This window comes from Haemaphysalis longicornis, unplaced genomic scaffold (assembly GCF_048455015.1).
Source record: "Haemaphysalis longicornis isolate Haplotype H1 unplaced genomic scaffold, Haemaphysalis longicornis Haplotype H1 scaffold_1, whole genome shotgun sequence".
NCBI lineage: Eukaryota > Metazoa > Arthropoda > Arachnida > Ixodida > Ixodidae > Haemaphysalis > Haemaphysalis longicornis.
Window position 1 is genome coordinate 286,364,822 of NW_027526203.1, and position 18,218 is coordinate 286,383,039.

General features: G+C 45.7%; 1 protein-coding gene across 1 annotated transcript in view; it reads left to right on the top strand.

The window, feature by feature from the left end:
- Dre4 (SPT16 homolog, facilitates chromatin remodeling subunit dre4) overlaps nt 1-18,218 on the top strand; it is a 62,226-nt gene that overhangs the window by 3,365 nt on the left and 40,643 nt on the right. The window contains exons 3-9 of the mRNA XM_077679356.1: nt 4,158-4,322; nt 5,313-5,372; nt 7,820-7,912; nt 9,806-9,952; nt 10,477-10,628; nt 13,080-13,346; nt 16,065-16,138. Of these exons, the coding sequence (XP_077535482.1) occupies nt 4,158-4,322; nt 5,313-5,372; nt 7,820-7,912; nt 9,806-9,952; nt 10,477-10,628; nt 13,080-13,346; nt 16,065-16,138 (958 nt within the window). The remainder of the gene's footprint in view (nt 1-4,157; nt 4,323-5,312; nt 5,373-7,819; nt 7,913-9,805; nt 9,953-10,476; nt 10,629-13,079; nt 13,347-16,064; nt 16,139-18,218) is intronic.

Genomic DNA, 18,218 nt, shown 5'->3' on the forward strand with positions numbered 1-18,218 from the left:
AGATTCCCAGCCATGATGGCTGTGTCGATGGGCTCTTAAAAGGAGCTGGAAAAACTCAAAATGAGACTTCCTCAGCAATCTGGCACCACCAAAGACCTAGAGATGGGTCTTCATGTTCAGTTAAAGGGGTACTGACACCAGTTCTTAGGGTTAATATTATTACACAGTTCCCTTCCTTTACTCAACAAAAAAACCCTGGCTGAAGTATGGACGTCCTGCGATGCGCGGAACATACTTTACTTCGATCTCATTTATTGTGCTGATGGAGCAGCACGCCGAGTGGCACACTGCAAATGGACAATAACTTGACATCACTCTGTGGTAGGGAAAAGAAGGTGATGTAGCCGCGTGACGCTATCACGTGGCATTCAGTGAGAACGCAGGGGTTAAACCCGCAGATGTGCTCGGTGAGTGCACCGTCTGTCTCCCCCGTCTCCGTGTCGGCTCGTAGCTCAGTCGGTAAGGCAACGGGCTCTTGCTCCATTTCTTTATTCGTTCCAGTTTCGATTCCTGGCGGTACCAGTAACTTCTTTTATTTGTTTGCGTGAGTTTTCTGTTGACACCAACGGTCGCAAAAGAACACTTGAGGGGTAGAGGTAAAAAGCTTCGCTTTAATGAACTGACCAGTCTGTTCACACTGCCACATAGTTTCTTACCGATTAGTTGAGGCCCCTTATCAAGTTTGCTTTTATCCCAAATATAATGGGGCCAGTTCACTTTAAAAAAGGAACATCGTTGTTACCAAAGAACATCATAATTGTCTGAGGTCATGACATGGTGAGATGTTTTGAAAAGGGAACAACAACTTCTGTGTCAACTCACAGAAAGGAATGTTAGCAGGTGTATGAAATCAAGTCATGGCAGCAACAGTTATACTCAAGTGTTTGGTGATGGAGGTGGGTAGCTCACTGCTTAGTGGAGGCTGTATTTGTGTGCATGGCTCAAGATGCTTTGAGCCGTCAGTTTTGTTGTGATGTGGGCATCGGTTTGGCAGTGCTTTATACAATTGGAGGCATTCACGCTTAAGTAATTTGGCCAAAGTTTCATGGCTCAAGTTGCTTTGAGCCGTCAGTTTTTTTGTGATGTGGGCATCGGTTTGGCAGTGCTTATACAATTGGAGACATTCACGCTTAAGTAATTTGGCCAAAGTTTGTTTTAGAAAGCATGAATGATGTAAACTGATGAGGAATGCTGGTGTGGCCTCTTGCATTGGTGGTCGTTGATGCAATTCAATTCGCACGCCCTTTCCTTAATTTTTCATGACGCTCAATAAATGTTTTGCATTGAGGAAGTTATGGTGTACAGTGTACATTGATTTCGAGATTAGAAGCATCACGTTATAACTGATCGATGTTTGTAATAAAACTTGCCATTTCAGAAGGCTATGTTGAAAAAAGGCCATTTTTATTCGGCTTTCGTTGGAACTTTGTTTAATTCACACTCTTTGCCTACCCCATGTGATTCGAATTGCGAGCTTTTATTGTATAAATTTGGCACTACTCTACATTATAAGAGGGAGCATTCATTGCCATGGGGCAAACCTGGAATACTGCTGCATTTGATTGCATGGTGAACAAGATTGACTGGCCTGGTCTTGCTCATGTGCTTTCAAGTGTTGCTTGTTCTGGGGGCAGGGGGCGGGCCCCTCACTCTTTCTTCTTTTTTTATCAACTCTGTTACTCCTTCAGCACATTGATAATGCTTAAGAGGTAGCAGTGATGCTCTTGTGTCATTGCTACTTTTTGAAAAGCAATAAAAGAGGAGTAGATGTACTTCTTGTTTATAGCTTTTCAAAGTCACTTGGAACATCACAAATGGTCATGTGACCATTTATCCCTTTAATGCTGGGTCTTGCAGAAAGTTCCTAATCTTTCAGTGACTGGGTTTAGTGCTCCAATTGCTATCTTCAGGTGAACTTTTATGTCTACTTTGCCCTTATTTTTAGTTTTTTTTAATTATGTGAAAATGTCAACTTAATTTGGTCACATTGCTTGGCTATGTTATATGGGTCATTTGCAAAAAAGGTTCCGCATTTTCAGATAAATTTAAAAAGTGTTGGGGAAAATATTTCAGGTTCAGCTTTATTCGAAGAACCGATTTTTTTTTAAATCCTTCTGCTGAGGCCACAGTATGGATACTCTAGGAGATGGAATAGGCCCCATTTAGAATGGGGGTCAAGTGGGCTGGTTGGTGCTTGCTAAGAACATGAGAAACAGCATGAACTAAGAGCACAAGGTATCCTGGTGTACTTTTTTTTAGTTGTATTGGCATGACTTTTCTAAGGCCTTGCGTGCATCTTCCAGTGGGAGGCGTGTGGTGGTACATGGCCACAACCCTTGTTCTACGCACACACATACAAATCAGCTTGCATTGTGTGTGCTTATGATAAATATATAACGATGCCAGATTTCATTAAGTTTGGTGCATTGTAAATGCCTTTAGTCGCTTTAGAAAAGATCCTGGAGGGGGTCACCCCCTCCCCCTACTTCAAGTAGTACCCCACTAAAGGACACAAACGTGCTTTCTGAAATGCATTGGGGCCAATAGGAAGTGTATGGTTGTGGGAAATAGCTGTCACTTCAGCTTTAATTCACCGGTTCTAAAAGAAGTTACGGCTCATGAGGCCCCCAAACATTCCGTAAGTATGCAATATTTCTCAGAAGCTGTGTCTGTCCTAAAGGTCGTTAATCGCAGCTTCTGATCAGTGTTTTTTTTTTTTTTTTTTTTTTTTTTGCGATAGTATGCCCTTTGGCATAAAGTCTTATAGGTACAAGTTGGCACCCGTTTCCCGGAGGAAATCCAGAAGACAGCGGTGGTGGGGCCCACAACCCTTGAGATTTCTTTGGGTTTATTTTATCTTTTAATATGAGGCAGGGAGGCAGGCTTCAGCGTGGCCGATGCAACAGGGTTGCAGCTTTTTTGTTGTTGTTGTTGTATACAGTGTGAACGTTGAAAGGGCACTTTGGTGATGCCCTGCAAGGGACTTGAAAGCTAACAGTGATAAATGAAACCTAAAAAACGAGAGTGCAATTGTCGTGCTATGAAAGCTCCAGAAAGCTGAGTGTCTATGCAAAAATGAACTTTAAATGTGTGTCCGAGTTCACCGGAAAATAAACTCCAATAACATAAAACAGAACTTCAGCAAAGTAGCAGTCCTACAGTTCGGGTTTATTGTAACCATTGTTTTACAAATGAACCGTCTTTTTTGCCTTAAATGGGCGCGAAAGTGTAAACACAAGCTTCCATAGTATCGTTAGATTGCCGTGCTGTGAATGCAAATATACCATTCTATGTAGTAGCAGTTGTGTGGGTTCCAGTTTCGTGAAAGTCAGGTGCTTTGCTTTGATGAACAGAGGTGTAGTGGAAATGTTCGTGGATGTGAGTACAACCGTCTGTTCTTACTTACAACATACGTATGTAGACAGATGTGGAATGTGACATCACGTAAATGCGGTGGCATGGGCCTTGTCAGTAATGGCCCCAGGTTTAAGCGCAAAGAGGGGTCAATTTTATGGGGGAATTCCCTTTCGTAATTTTTAAGAATGAGGGACCAATACATAAGAAGTGAGATTAGGGCAGTCGCGAGCCGGGTACAGCCACCCCGGTACCTTCATATGCTGCTCATATTTGATGAAAAAGGCTGTTGTAAGTGCCAAATATGAAGGTTCGTGCGCTTTTTATTCATGCTCATGCATACCTCGTATAGTGCATCATTCTCGAAACGATCGAATGCGAACTGATTTTTAATGCCAGTGTACCTTGATGCTTGCAGCTTTTGTCTATATTCCTCCTTGTTTTTCCAGCACGATGTTTAATGACGGGCAAAAACGGGGTAATAGCAGGGGAAGTGGTGAGGTAATAAAGCTGGCTGGTGGCTTGCTGTTCATACTGTCCGCATTAGGCGGCAGCAGCTTATATGGCTTCATCGGAGTATGGGCAGTGCTTGAGACATATTTTTTTACAGAAGTGCCATATTCTTAATTATGTAGAGCAGTGTTAACTGTCAAAGAAACATTTTTGTTTTAGGGAGGGCAAGTTTAGCAGGCTGGTTCTGCTGCAGCAGGGCCGTTGAGGAATCCTTGTCAGTTGCAGTTTGCGAAAAGCGAGGCTGTCGTCTGTTTTGTGCGATGCGTAACCTGTGCCCTCCTGCCTCCCAGACCTGGCTGTTTGGCTATGAGCTGACGGACACGATCATGGTGCTCTGTGAGTCGGCCATCTACTTCCTGGCCAGCAAGAAGAAGGTGGAGTTTCTAAAGCAGCTGGAATCTGGCAAGGAGAACGAGGCACAGGCGCCTCCCATCAACCTGCTCGTCCGAGACAAGGCGAGTGGCTTCTGACAAGGCACTCTTATTGCTGCGACTTTTGGGCTCAGAGAAAACCTCGTATTATACGCGGGTATTTACGCTAAATCCTAGACACGAAATGCCGTCAAGCGGCGAATGAGGAGCTTATAATTTCTGGCCAGCCTTTTTGTCCATCAATAATAGCTTTTTACTGTGACATAATGGAACATATAGCGCTGAACTTAATCGACGACAATGGCATAAAAGGAAAAAAAGCAAGAACACCTCCCCTCGCGGGAACCCCTGTGTAGATGCGACGCATAGGGGGTTCACGTTGCAGCGTTGGACAGCGGAGAAACGGCGCTGGAACGATGGAGTGGAGCGGTGCAGGCACCGCGTTTTATAGCGCGCATAATGGTGAGGGGACACGCCGGCGCCAGTGCGTCTGCCGCGGCTATGACGCAACACAATCCACTTTAATCCAATCCAATCCAGAGAGTGCTCTCCGCAGCTGGCGCGGCGAGGAGATTGGGGGAGGGGTGGACGCCGACAACGCCGACAGTGTCGGATGGATGCAGGGACAAGGCTAGTGAATGAGATGCGTTCCCATCTAAAAGAACACACGAAACGGAAATTAAGTTCGTGTTAAGTTCAGCGCTATTTGTTCCATTACGTCTAGATACCAACTAGCCCAACACCAAGCTTTATTGAAATTAATTTTTACTGTGATTAAGATTGGCACTTTTTTTTGCAATTTATGTTATCGTTTTTTTTTTTCTGTACTGCATGAAGTTTGATACTTGTGGTTGCTTTTGTATGGTTGAATGAAATCTGATGTGCAAGCATTTTGCATTCTATGCATTAAAATTGTCTACGCACAATTGAAATTATGCTTGCTCTAAACTGAAACCATCCATGTCTCATCAGCATACAAGTTTTGGTTCCAGTTTTGGTGCTTCACTTTCCAATACTCATGAGTTGTTTTTTGGAATGATTCACTGGGTAGTAACTTTTTCTTTTTCTCCTTAGGCCGACAAAGACAAGGCCAACTTTGAAAAACTGATTGAAGCCATCAAGAAAAGCCGCAATGTGAGTATGCGTACCGCTCAGCCGAGTTTTTTCTCGGGCAGCCTGAAGAAGCGTTGTTTTCTTCCATTCAGGACGCCTTGCGACATTTGGCAGTTTTACACTCTGCAGTTTGCAGGGAACTTTGAAAGTAAGGTAGGTGATACAGTCCAACCCCGCTACAACGAACTCCGCTACAACAAAATTTCTGCTTCTATGAAATATTTCCAATTCCCCTTCAGGCTAGTCATAGAAGTCAATGCAAGAAAGTCCTTGCCACAACAAACCATTGTCTACCTTGGTTTCACTTATTTTATGGGGAAATAAGCATAACGCCAGCCGTCTGTAACATCATATGCATCCACACTGCCTAGTTTCCCTAAAAATGTGTGCCCACATCGCCGCTCACAAACTCGTAGCTGGACGCCATTGTTTGGTGGTGATAACGATGTGGCTGACTGTCTTTCTATGAGGTGCAGGCCCGGTTTGCAAAGCCAGAGATGCAGCCAATCCGTATTCAGCTGAAATCATGTACAGTAAAAGCTCGTTAACTCAGATTTCTAAGGACCAGAAAAAATGTCCGAATTAACCGAATGTTCGTATTATCGAATGGTCGAAATAAACACAATAAATGCAAGTTTTTTTTCTACATACCTTTACAGTCAAACCCGGCTATAACGAACCCGGATAGAGCGAATTATGCTATATATCGAACAAAAATAATTCAGTTACGGAAACACATGGGAAACATATTCCTTATAACGAAGTTCACATCCGATATATCGAACTCTGCGCGCCTAGGACGTGCGCCGAAATGTATGGTCTCGAAGCGGCGATTGAGATGTGAATTGGCCGCGACCACGGAGCAAGAGTTGCGACTTAGACATTGCGCTTCGCATGGAGCGACATGACGCCCGACACTTTCCGTAACTGTTTCCGACGCGCGGGACTCACGAGCAAACCCGCGCAGTCAGCGAGTCTGGACCAAGACAGCAGCATCTGTGAACTGTGGGAAGAGCTCCCCCACATTCTCGATGATGTCGCGAGTGAAAGCCATCCGACGCTTATAATGAAGCGCTTTCGGCAGTCAATGTGCTCCGCCAATGCTTCTTAGATTTTGGAGGACGCGGACTCGAACTGGTGCAAATAATGTTTCGTGTAGAGAATGCTATGCTAGTTGAAGCCGCCAAACCGAAAGTGAAAACAAAAATCACCGCTTTTTTTCTTAGTGAAGCAGGCAGTTCAGGCGGAAAGTAGCTTTAATACTTGCAATAAATGGATTATTTTGGGTATGGTAATGGCTACTTTACTGTGTTCGTTTTTGCAAGCGGGGATGGTGGAGTTGAGTAGAACAGGGGGGCTCCCGCGGATTGCGAACTTGTAACGATAAGTTCGTTATAGGCGGGTTCGGCTATATCGAACTATTGGATATATCGAACTAATCGCGGTGCATATTGCAATTCGCTATAAACGGGTTTGACTGTATTTTACGAAGTAATCGCGTATGCTTGTCTGCTTTCGGGCAGAAATTCGCGCGGACACAATTTTTCTGAGCCCTTCAAGGTGCTCAGCAACGGGAACAAAGCCACAAAATGGCACCGATGGCACCGCCAAACCTACACGCGAAGAAAAGACGTTCAACCAGTCTCAAGTCAAGCCAAGTCGATAATTGATGTCCATGGCGATGCTGCGTTTGAGCTTCACTTTTGTTCCGAATTGTTCTTTTTTCGTTTTTGAGCCTCGCCAGCAGCCTGAAAGTCGCCGAATTATCCGATTTGCGGTCAAATCTGTCCGAAATAACGAGCGCCCTGTCTCATAGAGTGATGCGTATATTTACAGGGACGAGATGACGTGTCCGAATTCACGAGAGTCGAATTAACGCGCTTTTACTGTATACGTTTGCTGTTGATGCTGTGCTGTGGTGTATGCAATTGTGTTCAGTTGTCATTGGAATTTTGCTTCGACTATTCTTTAAAGTCAATAGCAAAAATAATGTTTTTCTTGTTCAGTCATGAATCTGCATCACCCTAGCTTTCTCGGCAGTTGCGATAAAGGCAAGTGTGCGCTTGCCTTCCAAGGTCAGATGCCGCTGTGCCCAATCAGAGGATAACAGGCACTGCTCCAGCCACAAATGAGAGGAGGCTTTTCACGACTTAGCAGCTATCTGCAAGTAATCAGCTCGGTAGATGTGCCTTGTTGCACAGTAATATGTTTGGGACTGCAAGTGATAACCACTGGTATGTTCATTATCCGAATAAACACGACGTGATTGCGCATCCTTTTCTAAAGATTGCATTATGGGGTAAATTATGTGGATAATATACCATGGTATTTTTATTTTCCCTTTTGTGGTGTGTTGGGGCATAATTCGCCGCAAAGAATTTCTGCTTCTATGAAATTTTTCGCATGTCCCGTCAGTTTCGTTGCAGCGGGATTTGACTGTATAATAATGCCAGTGCTAAACTTTTCAGGGCAAGGTCATCGGTGAGTTCAGCAAGGACAGATTCCCTGGGGAGTTCATGGACTCCTGGCGGTCAGCCATCTCGGCCGAAAAGTTTGACACGGCAAGTGCCTCTTCGATGACATTTGTTGACGTGTGAATACGGCTGGGGCATATCTTGGAAATCATGTGGGCCTGTGGCTGCATTGTTTCTGAATGCTGGCCCCATATTGCCTGGAGTCATTGTGGACGCAACCAAACATTGCTACAAAGGCATTATCATCATTATCTCCGAGGCTGCATATTTATCTCCGAGGCTGCTGTGTAGCTCTTGGCTGCAGTATTTATGAGTAAATTTAAGCTGATGGCAGCAAGTAGCAGTGAGTGGCAGCTGTTGCCGTTGGTCAACAATGGCTAAAATAGCTTTTATGTGCATGCAGTGCGTCACAAGCCTAAATTTATTTAGCTAAATGTGAAAATTTGTTTTTTAATAGCTGATTGATATGTGCTTGCGACCATAATTTGGGTAGGTGGCTGTGGGGAGATCACATGATCCTCGGGAGCTCATCATCACTTGTTTTAAACTTCTGGTAACAGCCCGCTTCTTGTGAATACTGTGACTTCCTCTCATCACATTGCTGTATGAGGATGCAGTTTTGAAGTTTTGGCAATTGGAGTCATTTTAGCACATGAGTTCTGGGTGCCCTGCCTTGTAAAATCTCATCTGCTGTACTATAGGAGTGTGAAGCCCGCCAATGTCTAGGAGCAGAAGAGTGCTGCACGGGCAAGAAAGAGTGTTATGGGGCAATGCCTTGGGGCATCGAGCGTGCCAGCATTGCGGCACTCTAATCAAAATCACAGGGCAAAAGAATGCCCCAAGAGCAATTAAGAACTTTGCTAAACAACACCAAGAGGCATTACATGTAACAGTCGCTAGGCACAGCGACTTCTGTCCGTACCAACAAAGAGGGTGGTAGCTGCACAGGATGCACAGAGGACAGACGTGGCCTTATCTCCTTCATGCTCACACGATAATTTCGGAGGACGGAAAGGGCCAAACACTTCAACCGATATCGATGCTCAGCATTATGCTGAACAACAGCGGAAGTAGCCAGGCTCAACGTGCGCCCGTAGACACTGAAATGATGGCTAAAGTAAAAAAAAAAAAAAGGAAAAAAAAAGTTTCTTAATAACCAAGAGCATCCTCCTAATCGAGCGCCACTGCTTGCGTGCAGGTTAGGGAAGTGATTTTTAATTTTTTGTATGTGGTTGATGGCCACCATAGTCATAAAAAAGTTCTGTCTTATTGTTGGATTCAAATGGCATACTAAACAAAATGGAATATTGTGTGCAAACATTATATTTTAAAAATGCAATAGTATTTAAGTTGCTAAGTTGCATATACTCGTGCTGGGCCTAATTCAGGGTGGCAGTATTTTGAATGGTATTGCTGGCTTTATTTACATCTGTATTGGTGAAATAAAAAGGTAATTTTCCCCAATTTCCTCATAGACCGAGCTTGTTTGTGCTACTGTTTTTTGCACATTTGTCTTCTTTTTTGCACGTCTTTGGCACCGCGCAAAAAAAGAAAATTATGAGATATACCATCCTTTAAAGCTAAGCAAACTTTGATGCACACTACCACATTTATTATCAGAAGTAGATGCACCCAGCAGATCAAGGAGATTTTTTTGACCCATTCATGACGAATGCACCCCCATTCTTGACCATTAAAAATGCAGTCAAAAGCACTTCTTTATGCATGGCAATGCTTTGCATAGTGACATCTGCTATGCTGTAAACACCACTCCCAGTGCTCTGCTGGGTACGGGGCTGTTACCTGAATCCCATCAATAGGAGTGTCGTCGGAATGCACACTTGCTTTGGCCCGAGGTTAATGTAGCCCTGCGCATTGGCAGCAGAGTGGCGGGCCCTATTGGATGAACTGGGTTTCTGAAGCGCTGCGGGGAAGAGGGCGCACGCTCACAGTCTCTCCTTTCGTTCTCACACATGCCAGGTGGACGTGAGTGCGGCCGTCGCCTACGTGATGGCCCCCAAGGAAGAGCAGGAGGTGGCCCACACCAAGAAGGCCTGCCAAGTGACTGTGGATGTGTACGCAAAGTTTCTGCGGGACCAGATCATGGAGATCATTGATGCGGACAAGGTGGTGCACCCCATCCCCGTTTGAGCGTTAAGGCAGTTATCCTGCATTGCTTGGTTTTGTCTTTCACTTCACAACCCTAGCCTGTCGGTACTTTGGAGCTGATTTTTTCTACACTCTTTATGTTTCATTGGCTTGGTGGACTGCGTGCAATAGAAACAGCAAATGTTCATTTCAGTTCTGTGTGTGCTGTTGGCACCGTGAGTTGGAATTTGGAGGTTGTTGCTACTGAAACTAATTTTGATGCCATCCAGTAGCCAGACATCATCAGTGTGTTAGCAGGAAATTGTGTGTGTGTGAAATTGAGTATCACCTATTAGTAACTACGTCACACTAGGCCACCGGGCTTCTGCGCAGATAATATTGTTCGCATGCAAAATGGCTGGCTAGTCCAAATGTCTGGTACTGGCAATGCGATAGGTGTTACTTACTGGTATTGCAGTACCTCACATTCACAAGGGGTCATGGTGCGTGCCCCGCCTTTGTAGCACTGGGCTTGACTGGTGTGTGCGTTGTGGTGATTTCAGAAAATCAAGCACTGCAAACTGGCCGAGGGTGTTGACCAGGCTTTCCAGGAGAAGAAATTTCTGGGGGGCGTAGATCCGTCGCAAGTGGACTCCTGCTATCCAGCCATCATTCAGTCTGGTGGAAACTACAACCTCAAGTTCAGTGTGACCAGGTGAGTGTGTGTTTGTCAAGCCATGCCTTGGCCATTTCTTTTTGGGTGCCCATCTGACATTTGTTGGGGGGGGCGTCATGCTTGTGTCGTGCATGCGGACTTCTGCTGGGCTGGCACGAAACCAGAGGCTGCTGTAAAGTCGCCGTGTGCGTGTACTTGGCCTGCTTCGTGAAGAAGAGACTCGCTAGGGGCACTGGCATTTGCCTTACTGCTTGCGCTAGCATTCTTGGCTTGTGCCATGCACCTTCTTGGTCCAGGTGCCCTGCTGGCTACCACATGGCTCTTGATGGCCACAAATTCTGTATGCTAACTGTGGATAGGGGAAGGGGAACCTGGCACTTGAGCTCTCTCCACGCTGTTTACATTGGCTTGGACCTCGGGGAACAGAATAAAGTTGGTGTAGAGGCAGACGAAAGGGCTATGGTCTGTCTACCTTGTTTCAACTGTGTACCGAGGCCCACTGTCACAGTTGATGTAGTTCTTCATTTAAACATTCTTTTTATACACCGTCTCAATTTCGGCACTGTTCAGAGCTGTCATGACCTAAAAATGGCATATTATGGTGACAGCTGTACATACGATTGAAAAACTCTTTGCAAAAAACGCTTCCCTGCAAGGGCAAGCCAGTTTCATTGGAGAAGACACAATAGGGGTGGGTGCAAACCCAAACAAACTTTCTTGTTAGAGGGTGTTTGGTATTACAGGGTTTGCACAGGTCCTTGAAAACCCTTGAATTTAGAAGTGTCAATTTCAAGGCCTGGAACGTCCTGGAATTTTTTAATGGTCCTTGAATACTCTGATTTTTCTGGAGAGAATCAATGGCCCTGCCTTTTCACAAGAATTTGAAGTGTTTGTCATGGATTTCAGGTGTTAACAAATGTAAAGAAACATTGTAACAATCAAGTTTCAGTGTATTGCGTGAAATTGCAAGTTTGGTGGATTTTCATTATTAGAAGGCAACATTGGGAGCAGGCACTTGTCAATCCAATTTGTATCACGATACAATCCAGTGAAAGCCAGCTTCTGTTCTCTATCTTGCATCTTCCATCTAGTCTGTGCCTCATACGCTCCATCTACGTTTGCTTTTACGTGCAAATGCTGGACGTGCACATAGTTCATCCTGCCTTGAAGCAGCACTTGCTCGACTTAATTCCAGCTGATGCGCTTGCTGACAAAGCAGGAGATGCAGGCAACATGAAGAAGTTTTAAAATCAAACAGCCTCAGAAAAACACAAAGAAAAAAGAAAAACCTGTAAATACCAGCCATGAAATTAAAAAATAAAGCTGGGGGAGCATTTACGAACCCGTAAGCACCTATCTAAATGTGCACTAATGTGCTTGGGTATTGTGCAATAAAAAACTTTTGCATTGTGTTGGAAAGGTTATAAATAATCCCAGATAAAACATTAGATGGGGACCTTGAAAATGTGTTTTCTCAGCAGTGCATACCCTCTAAACCAAACGTAACCCATGCTAGGGATTTTCAATTTTAAATTTTGCCTGTATGACAAAAAAATTGCCGTGAGGTGTGGTTAGCTTCATGACTCAGGATTAGGCATGTAGTGTAGTGATTTTTTTGTCTTTGATGCAAATATTAAACTTATAGTTTTGTGCTGCGGATAATTTCAAAGCTTATAATTCAAATACAGTTAAACCTCGTTAAACAAAAGTGAAGGGGCGCCGCGATTTGCTCATTATAACCAATATTTCGTAGCTTTTAGCGGGCATTTACTGCAAATATTGTGCACTGTACTTACCCAAAATAATAGTGGGCGAAATAGCATCTCACTGCACGGCGGCAAACAAGCAAATAACCACATTCCGGAGAAAAAAAAAGAAAAGTCTTCATTGCAGTTCAAAATACATTACTTGTATTTCAAATAGACCTAGCAGCAAAGAACTCTGCAATTGGACGTTGATGCATCTTCCTGTCGCGAACAATGGCTCGCTCAGCTGTTGGCGCTGTGTTCACGCCATCTTCGCTGCCCTCATGTGCACCGAAGAAGCGTTGCAGCACGTCCACCGTGTCTAGTGCTTCTGACTCTGGTGGCATGTTGTTCACCGGTTCGTTGACTGCAAATTAGGTTTTAATGCACAACACCATCATTGTCAGTGAGCGCTGTTGCTACTGATGCGCCTGCAAAGACTTGACCACACGTAGTTGCGCCCAACACAAGTGCAGATGAGAAATTTTCAGTTCGAAGTTGCCATTCTCCAATGCAGCAGCTGAGGGGCTTTTTTACAGATGTATATTAAATTCGTTAGGCTGTCGCAAAAAAAAGAAGCCTTCACATGTTGCACATTAAAACTAAAGTCATGGCATTTGAACTTTGTCTGTCGGCCCTATTTCATGCTGGCCTTAACATAGCTTTGGTCAGTATTTCGGGCATTAAAATCATTTTGTGCCTGTTGCAAGTGTTTCATGGGAGTGCTTCTGTTCCCTCTGCGCAGTGACAAGAACAACTTGCACTTTGGGGCCATCACGTGTGCATTGGGGGCCCGTTACAAGTCGTATTGTTCCAACGTGGTCCGCACGCTGCTGGTGAACCCCAGCCAGGAGCAGCAAGACCTCTACGAGTTTCTGTGCCAGCTGGAAGAAGAGGTGGTTCTGGAAAAACTCAGAGATGGGGTCAAGCTGTGCGATGTGTTTGCTGCCGTCGTGGCACGCGTGAACAAAGACCACAAGGAGCTCGTCGATAAGATGACCAAGAACGTCGGGTGAGCTGCCGCTGCTCTTTGGTGGCATGTTCCCCTGGCAAAGTTTGCATGGCGGCGGGCTTCCACTTGTCCGGAATTTTTGGGACTGTACCCCTTTGTAGCTTGAGCTCTGGCACTATTGAAAGACATTGAAAGATGGTATTCTGAGTAAGATGTGAATAAGGGAACGTTTGCATCTTTGTTTTGCTGCTGTGTACCAAGCCTGCAGAAAGTGATGCATACACGTGTATTGGAAGTGCATTCCTACTTGGGGCCCCAAAATTAATAACAAAGTAGAACGAAGGCATTGGCAGTACTGTGTAGGCTCAAGGCACCGATCACAAGTTGCGTAAAACTCTTGATAATAGGTTAGTTGGTGGTACATTTTCGCAGCACGTCTTACATTGATTTGGGGTCACTCATGTGGAACCAGCAAGTTCAACCAAGTTGGTCAGACATGTCGTTGCAAACAGGCATTTGCTTTAATTTTTTGGTGCATAGATTACATGCTTGCTTGCTTGTTAAGATAAAGCATGATGGCAAACCTTACCTTCTTTCATTAGTACTGGTAGGGCTTCCAAATGCACTGATACCCGGCTGCTTTATGTACAAATTACATGCTGCGATAGCTCATTCACTTTGGTGCTGTGCTGCTGAGCATGAGGATGTGGGTTCAATCCTGGACGTGGTGGCAGGTTTTCTTATTTCCTGTGCGTGTCAAGATTTTCGCACATGTTAAAGGGGCCCTGAAAGGCGTTTTGAGCACACTAAATGAACTAGCGCAATCGTTAGATTGGGTCGTCAACGTCATCTGTGCCAAGTATTAATCTTTTACGCGCAGCGGAAAGCTCACACTTTTGTTGCAAAGTTTGTCGCTTTTTTCTCACCCTTTCCTTCGTGTTTTTGGACGCCGCCATCTTCACATGTCTACATCATCGATTCCCAGATGTTCGTCATGAGCTAGACATCCTGCTATTGGGCGGCTTTTTCACGCACTTCCGGCAAAGAGATGAGTCGTCTGCTCAGCGTCGGCTCGCCGGCTGATCTGCCGGCGGAGTGCCGGAGTGCTTGGACATTTTACGACAAACGAAACAATTGTAAACAAACGTTTAACCGTTTGTATTAAATGCAGCACGGCCATAACACGACATGGATATTCCCTTACCTGAGTACGTTCCGTAAAGAAAGCGTTGAAGCCCCGTGGCACTTCTTTCGTGCAATCATAGAGAACGCCCTGAGCTGAATGCCCGGGTTTGACGCATACATTTTATTCTACTTCAAAACAATCCAGAGATGGGTTTCGAACGAACACAACGTCACAACATGCGTTGCAAGTCTGAACCGCGATTGAAAGACGATGGGTTGCCTCCTGCTGCCCGTCGTAACTTCGGCACTCACCTCGCGCGCGGTTTGCGGGGACGAACAGCAAGTCACTTAACTCCAGCGCACAAGCCGAGATGGCTTTTAGCCACGCACACTGCACATACCCCATGCGAAGTTGAGTCGTACGTCGCTCGAGGAAGATAACCCAGACCATGGGAAGCACTATCCACCCGCAGAAGCACAACGTCGCATTGCATCGCGAAACAAAGACGTCCACAACACACACACACCATCGCCTCCTTTAATGTCAAACGCATCTCGCACTTCCCAATGGGAGTGGGTGGTACGCCTGCAGTGCCCACATGTCGCGAGGTGGGGTCCCGAGCTGAACCGGGAACACGCAACTGTAACTGAGTTCTACAGTGGTTTGTGCCTTGTTGTCAAGGCAACCGATGTTTGAGATTCTCAAAGAAGTGGCGCTCGCTCCAGCGCTAGAAAGCTCAGAGCCGCGGTGGAGCATGCTTTGCCAACGTTGCCGCTCTCCACCACGCGTCGCCCCAAGCTGAACTGGTCACATGATTGAAGGGTTTTGTGCACGGGTTCTGTATCGATTTAAAATGTCTTTTTCACATGCCGCCGGCAGGAATTACGACCGCCGCAAAATAAGACCCGGCACCAGCGGGGCCACATCTGATACGGCACTTTTTGGATAAACAGTGTCGGTGCATCAAAGGGAACGAGCGCACGATCTTCCCCGTACGGCTGCGAGTTCGCCGCCGATAAAAAGTCACGTGCCGCCGATAGCAACTGCACCAACGAACACCGCGAAAGGGCAAGGCCAGGCCGCCGCACACATGCGGCCAGATTTTTCGTTCGGTTTTCCAGCCTTGAGCGAAGTGCGGGATTCATAGTGTCAACAAAGCTTTCCCGTAGCAGACGACGTAGCAGCGCAATAGCGGAAGTACGTCACCGCTGCGGAGCGCAGCATCATGGGAGGCAAAGCTCGCGCGCCGTCAACAGCGGAGAGTAAGTCGAAAGGAGGAGGAAACGCGGAGCGACGATAATGCGCGGTTTTTGATTTACGATTTCTCAGCTAATACTCATCGCTTTAACAAAATTCTTGCGGGAGGAGATTGCAAATACATTGCTTTATTTGGGTACATGTACATCCATGCATCGGCGGAAGGTATTTCAGGACCCCTTTAACAGTCGCCGAATGGTCAAAATTGCCCAGTAGCTTACAGTGTGCCTTATAGCTTAGGTGTAGCTGGGGTATGTAAAACCCACAATTTGATTTTTGTGTGTGTGTGGGTGTATAAATTGGGGTGAACAAGGTGTGTATGCGTTTTTTTTTTTTTTTTCTGCTGTTGTAAATTTTAAACTTTACAAACATGATCTGTGTGTTTTCTTTTAAAGGTTCGCCACCGGGATTGAGTTTCGTGAAAGCTCGTTGGTGATCCAGTCCAAAACAACGGCAGTTGCTCGTAAAGGTGAGCGCTCTGCTTACTGTTTTTTGGCAGTGTTTCTGCCCTCTGCTACAGTGGAACCCCGATAACACGACTTTCAAGAAAGCGCCGTATGATCGGTGTTGTGGGCTAGCGTACTGGATAGCAGAGGACCCTGGCTAGCTTGGCTAGAGAAAGTGCTACGCACCGTACACTAGCCCCAGTGGAATCCGGAGACTTCCGCACCGGTTCAGGTACTCAGATGCGGTAGACAGACTCGGGCTATCCAAAGTAAGGCTTTATTGCCTGGCGGATGCAGGGCATATACCAGACAACATGACTATTGCTCGCGGCGAGAGAGTGGCTCCATTTGCTCGCTCAAGCCGTGGGGACTCGGACCTCAATATCTGTCATTGCAGTCGCTGGAGTGCGGAGGGTTTCCCTTGTGACCGGTCAGGACCGAATCTCTCAGTAAAGTCCCTTGAAGCAGGGGTGAGACAGCTGCGCATATTGCGCAGTTTTGGTGCAAATTTGTTTTCCTGTGCCAGGCTGCTTCAAAAGCTTGGAAATTGCAAAAATTGCGCCAAACTGCTCCAAAACAGTGTGAGAGCCAATGATTTTAACGCTCCTGTGAGTTTCAGTGGGGAAAAATTCTTACTGACGGCATAATTTTCCAGCATCTCCAAGGTGATGCTGTTTGTAAAGGTTTAATTGATTGATTATTCAATAAAGAACCCGCATAAATTGACCACAAGATAGTTTTTTCGGAAGTCAAAATCGGGTTGCACATGTTATGTTCTGTGCGTGTCAAAGTTTTCCCATCGAAAGCCATTGCAAAGTCCTGTGGAAAAAATACTTATGAGTACTGAGGCGACAAACTATGTGTGCAAGTTGAAAAAACCGCACTTTTCGGAGCGCCGTATCTCTGGAACGACATTACTGGGCGTTGCCATCTTGGTGGGCTGAAGATTGGAAAACCTGGCCGCCGGGCAAAATGGTTGCTCGTAGTTCAGGCAGAGTGCTCTTCGCTGATTTCTACTGTGGTTTTGGTTATGGGGGGGTAGCTGGGTTTACATTTAGTCGTTTGAACTGTTGCGGAAAGTTGCGCCACTCGAAAGATGGGAGCTCATCAAAAATGATGTGGTGCCCGTGAATTCGCCGTGTTTCGGCCTTGAGTGTGAGGCGCGGTGCGTACTTGTAGTGAAATTTTGGACTCATTGCGGTGTTGTAAAATGCTGAAATATTGCGTCCTTTCACAGCGAGCTTGCGAGCGGCGGGAATGGGACGATCAACACTGCGGAAGTGGCTGCGCAGGGTACATCGCCGCAAAATGTTCAAGCTGTATCTGATAGCGGGACACGCTAGTCATTATGGTTCATGTATCTGAAGTGAAATTTAATGCCAAAAGGGAGGTGGCAAAACACACCAACGTTACTCAAATTGCGATTGTAGTGAACGTGCACCTTGGGGAGTGTCACCTCGCTTTGCGCAACTTTTGCAGTGGCTCTGCCCTTTGTGCGTAAAGCCGAGTCTGGGATTACAAAAATAATCATTTTGGCATTCATATGATAATAAAAATGCCTTATGATTGCTTAGTTTTTCAATTTGATATTTTCATTGGAACTCGACGCTATCTATGCGTAGAGCCTAAAAAATTAAAAAATGGTATGTAAAAAGGTAGTACAGTTCGTACCTTGTGATACTCCAGTAAAAAAACTTTATTGAAAGGCTGTTTCAGTGTTATGTACGTTCAAAGCCGATTAAAAAGTGCACTTTTCCCCCCGAATTGCCAAAAATTTAAGTTTTTAGGCTCCTAAGGTGGCATAGTAAATGTTGTTCTGCTACAAATCAAGGTTCTTCAGCTCCAAAATCGAGATTTCAATGCTCCAAAAACTGCTCCCAAATCTCATTCGGCTGTCTCACCCCTGGTGGAGCCAACTGGGTTCTCGGTCATCGGGGCATTTGGAGTAGCCACTTCTGCACCAACTGATTCCAACCAACTAAGTCGACTCCTAGCGGAACGCTCCCGCATTCCGCAAGTTTCCTCTGTGGGAGAGGAAGTCTTCCCGCGGTCAGGGAGAGGGTGGCGCGAAGGAAGGCAACAAGCTGGTCCTCCTTCCCCCGC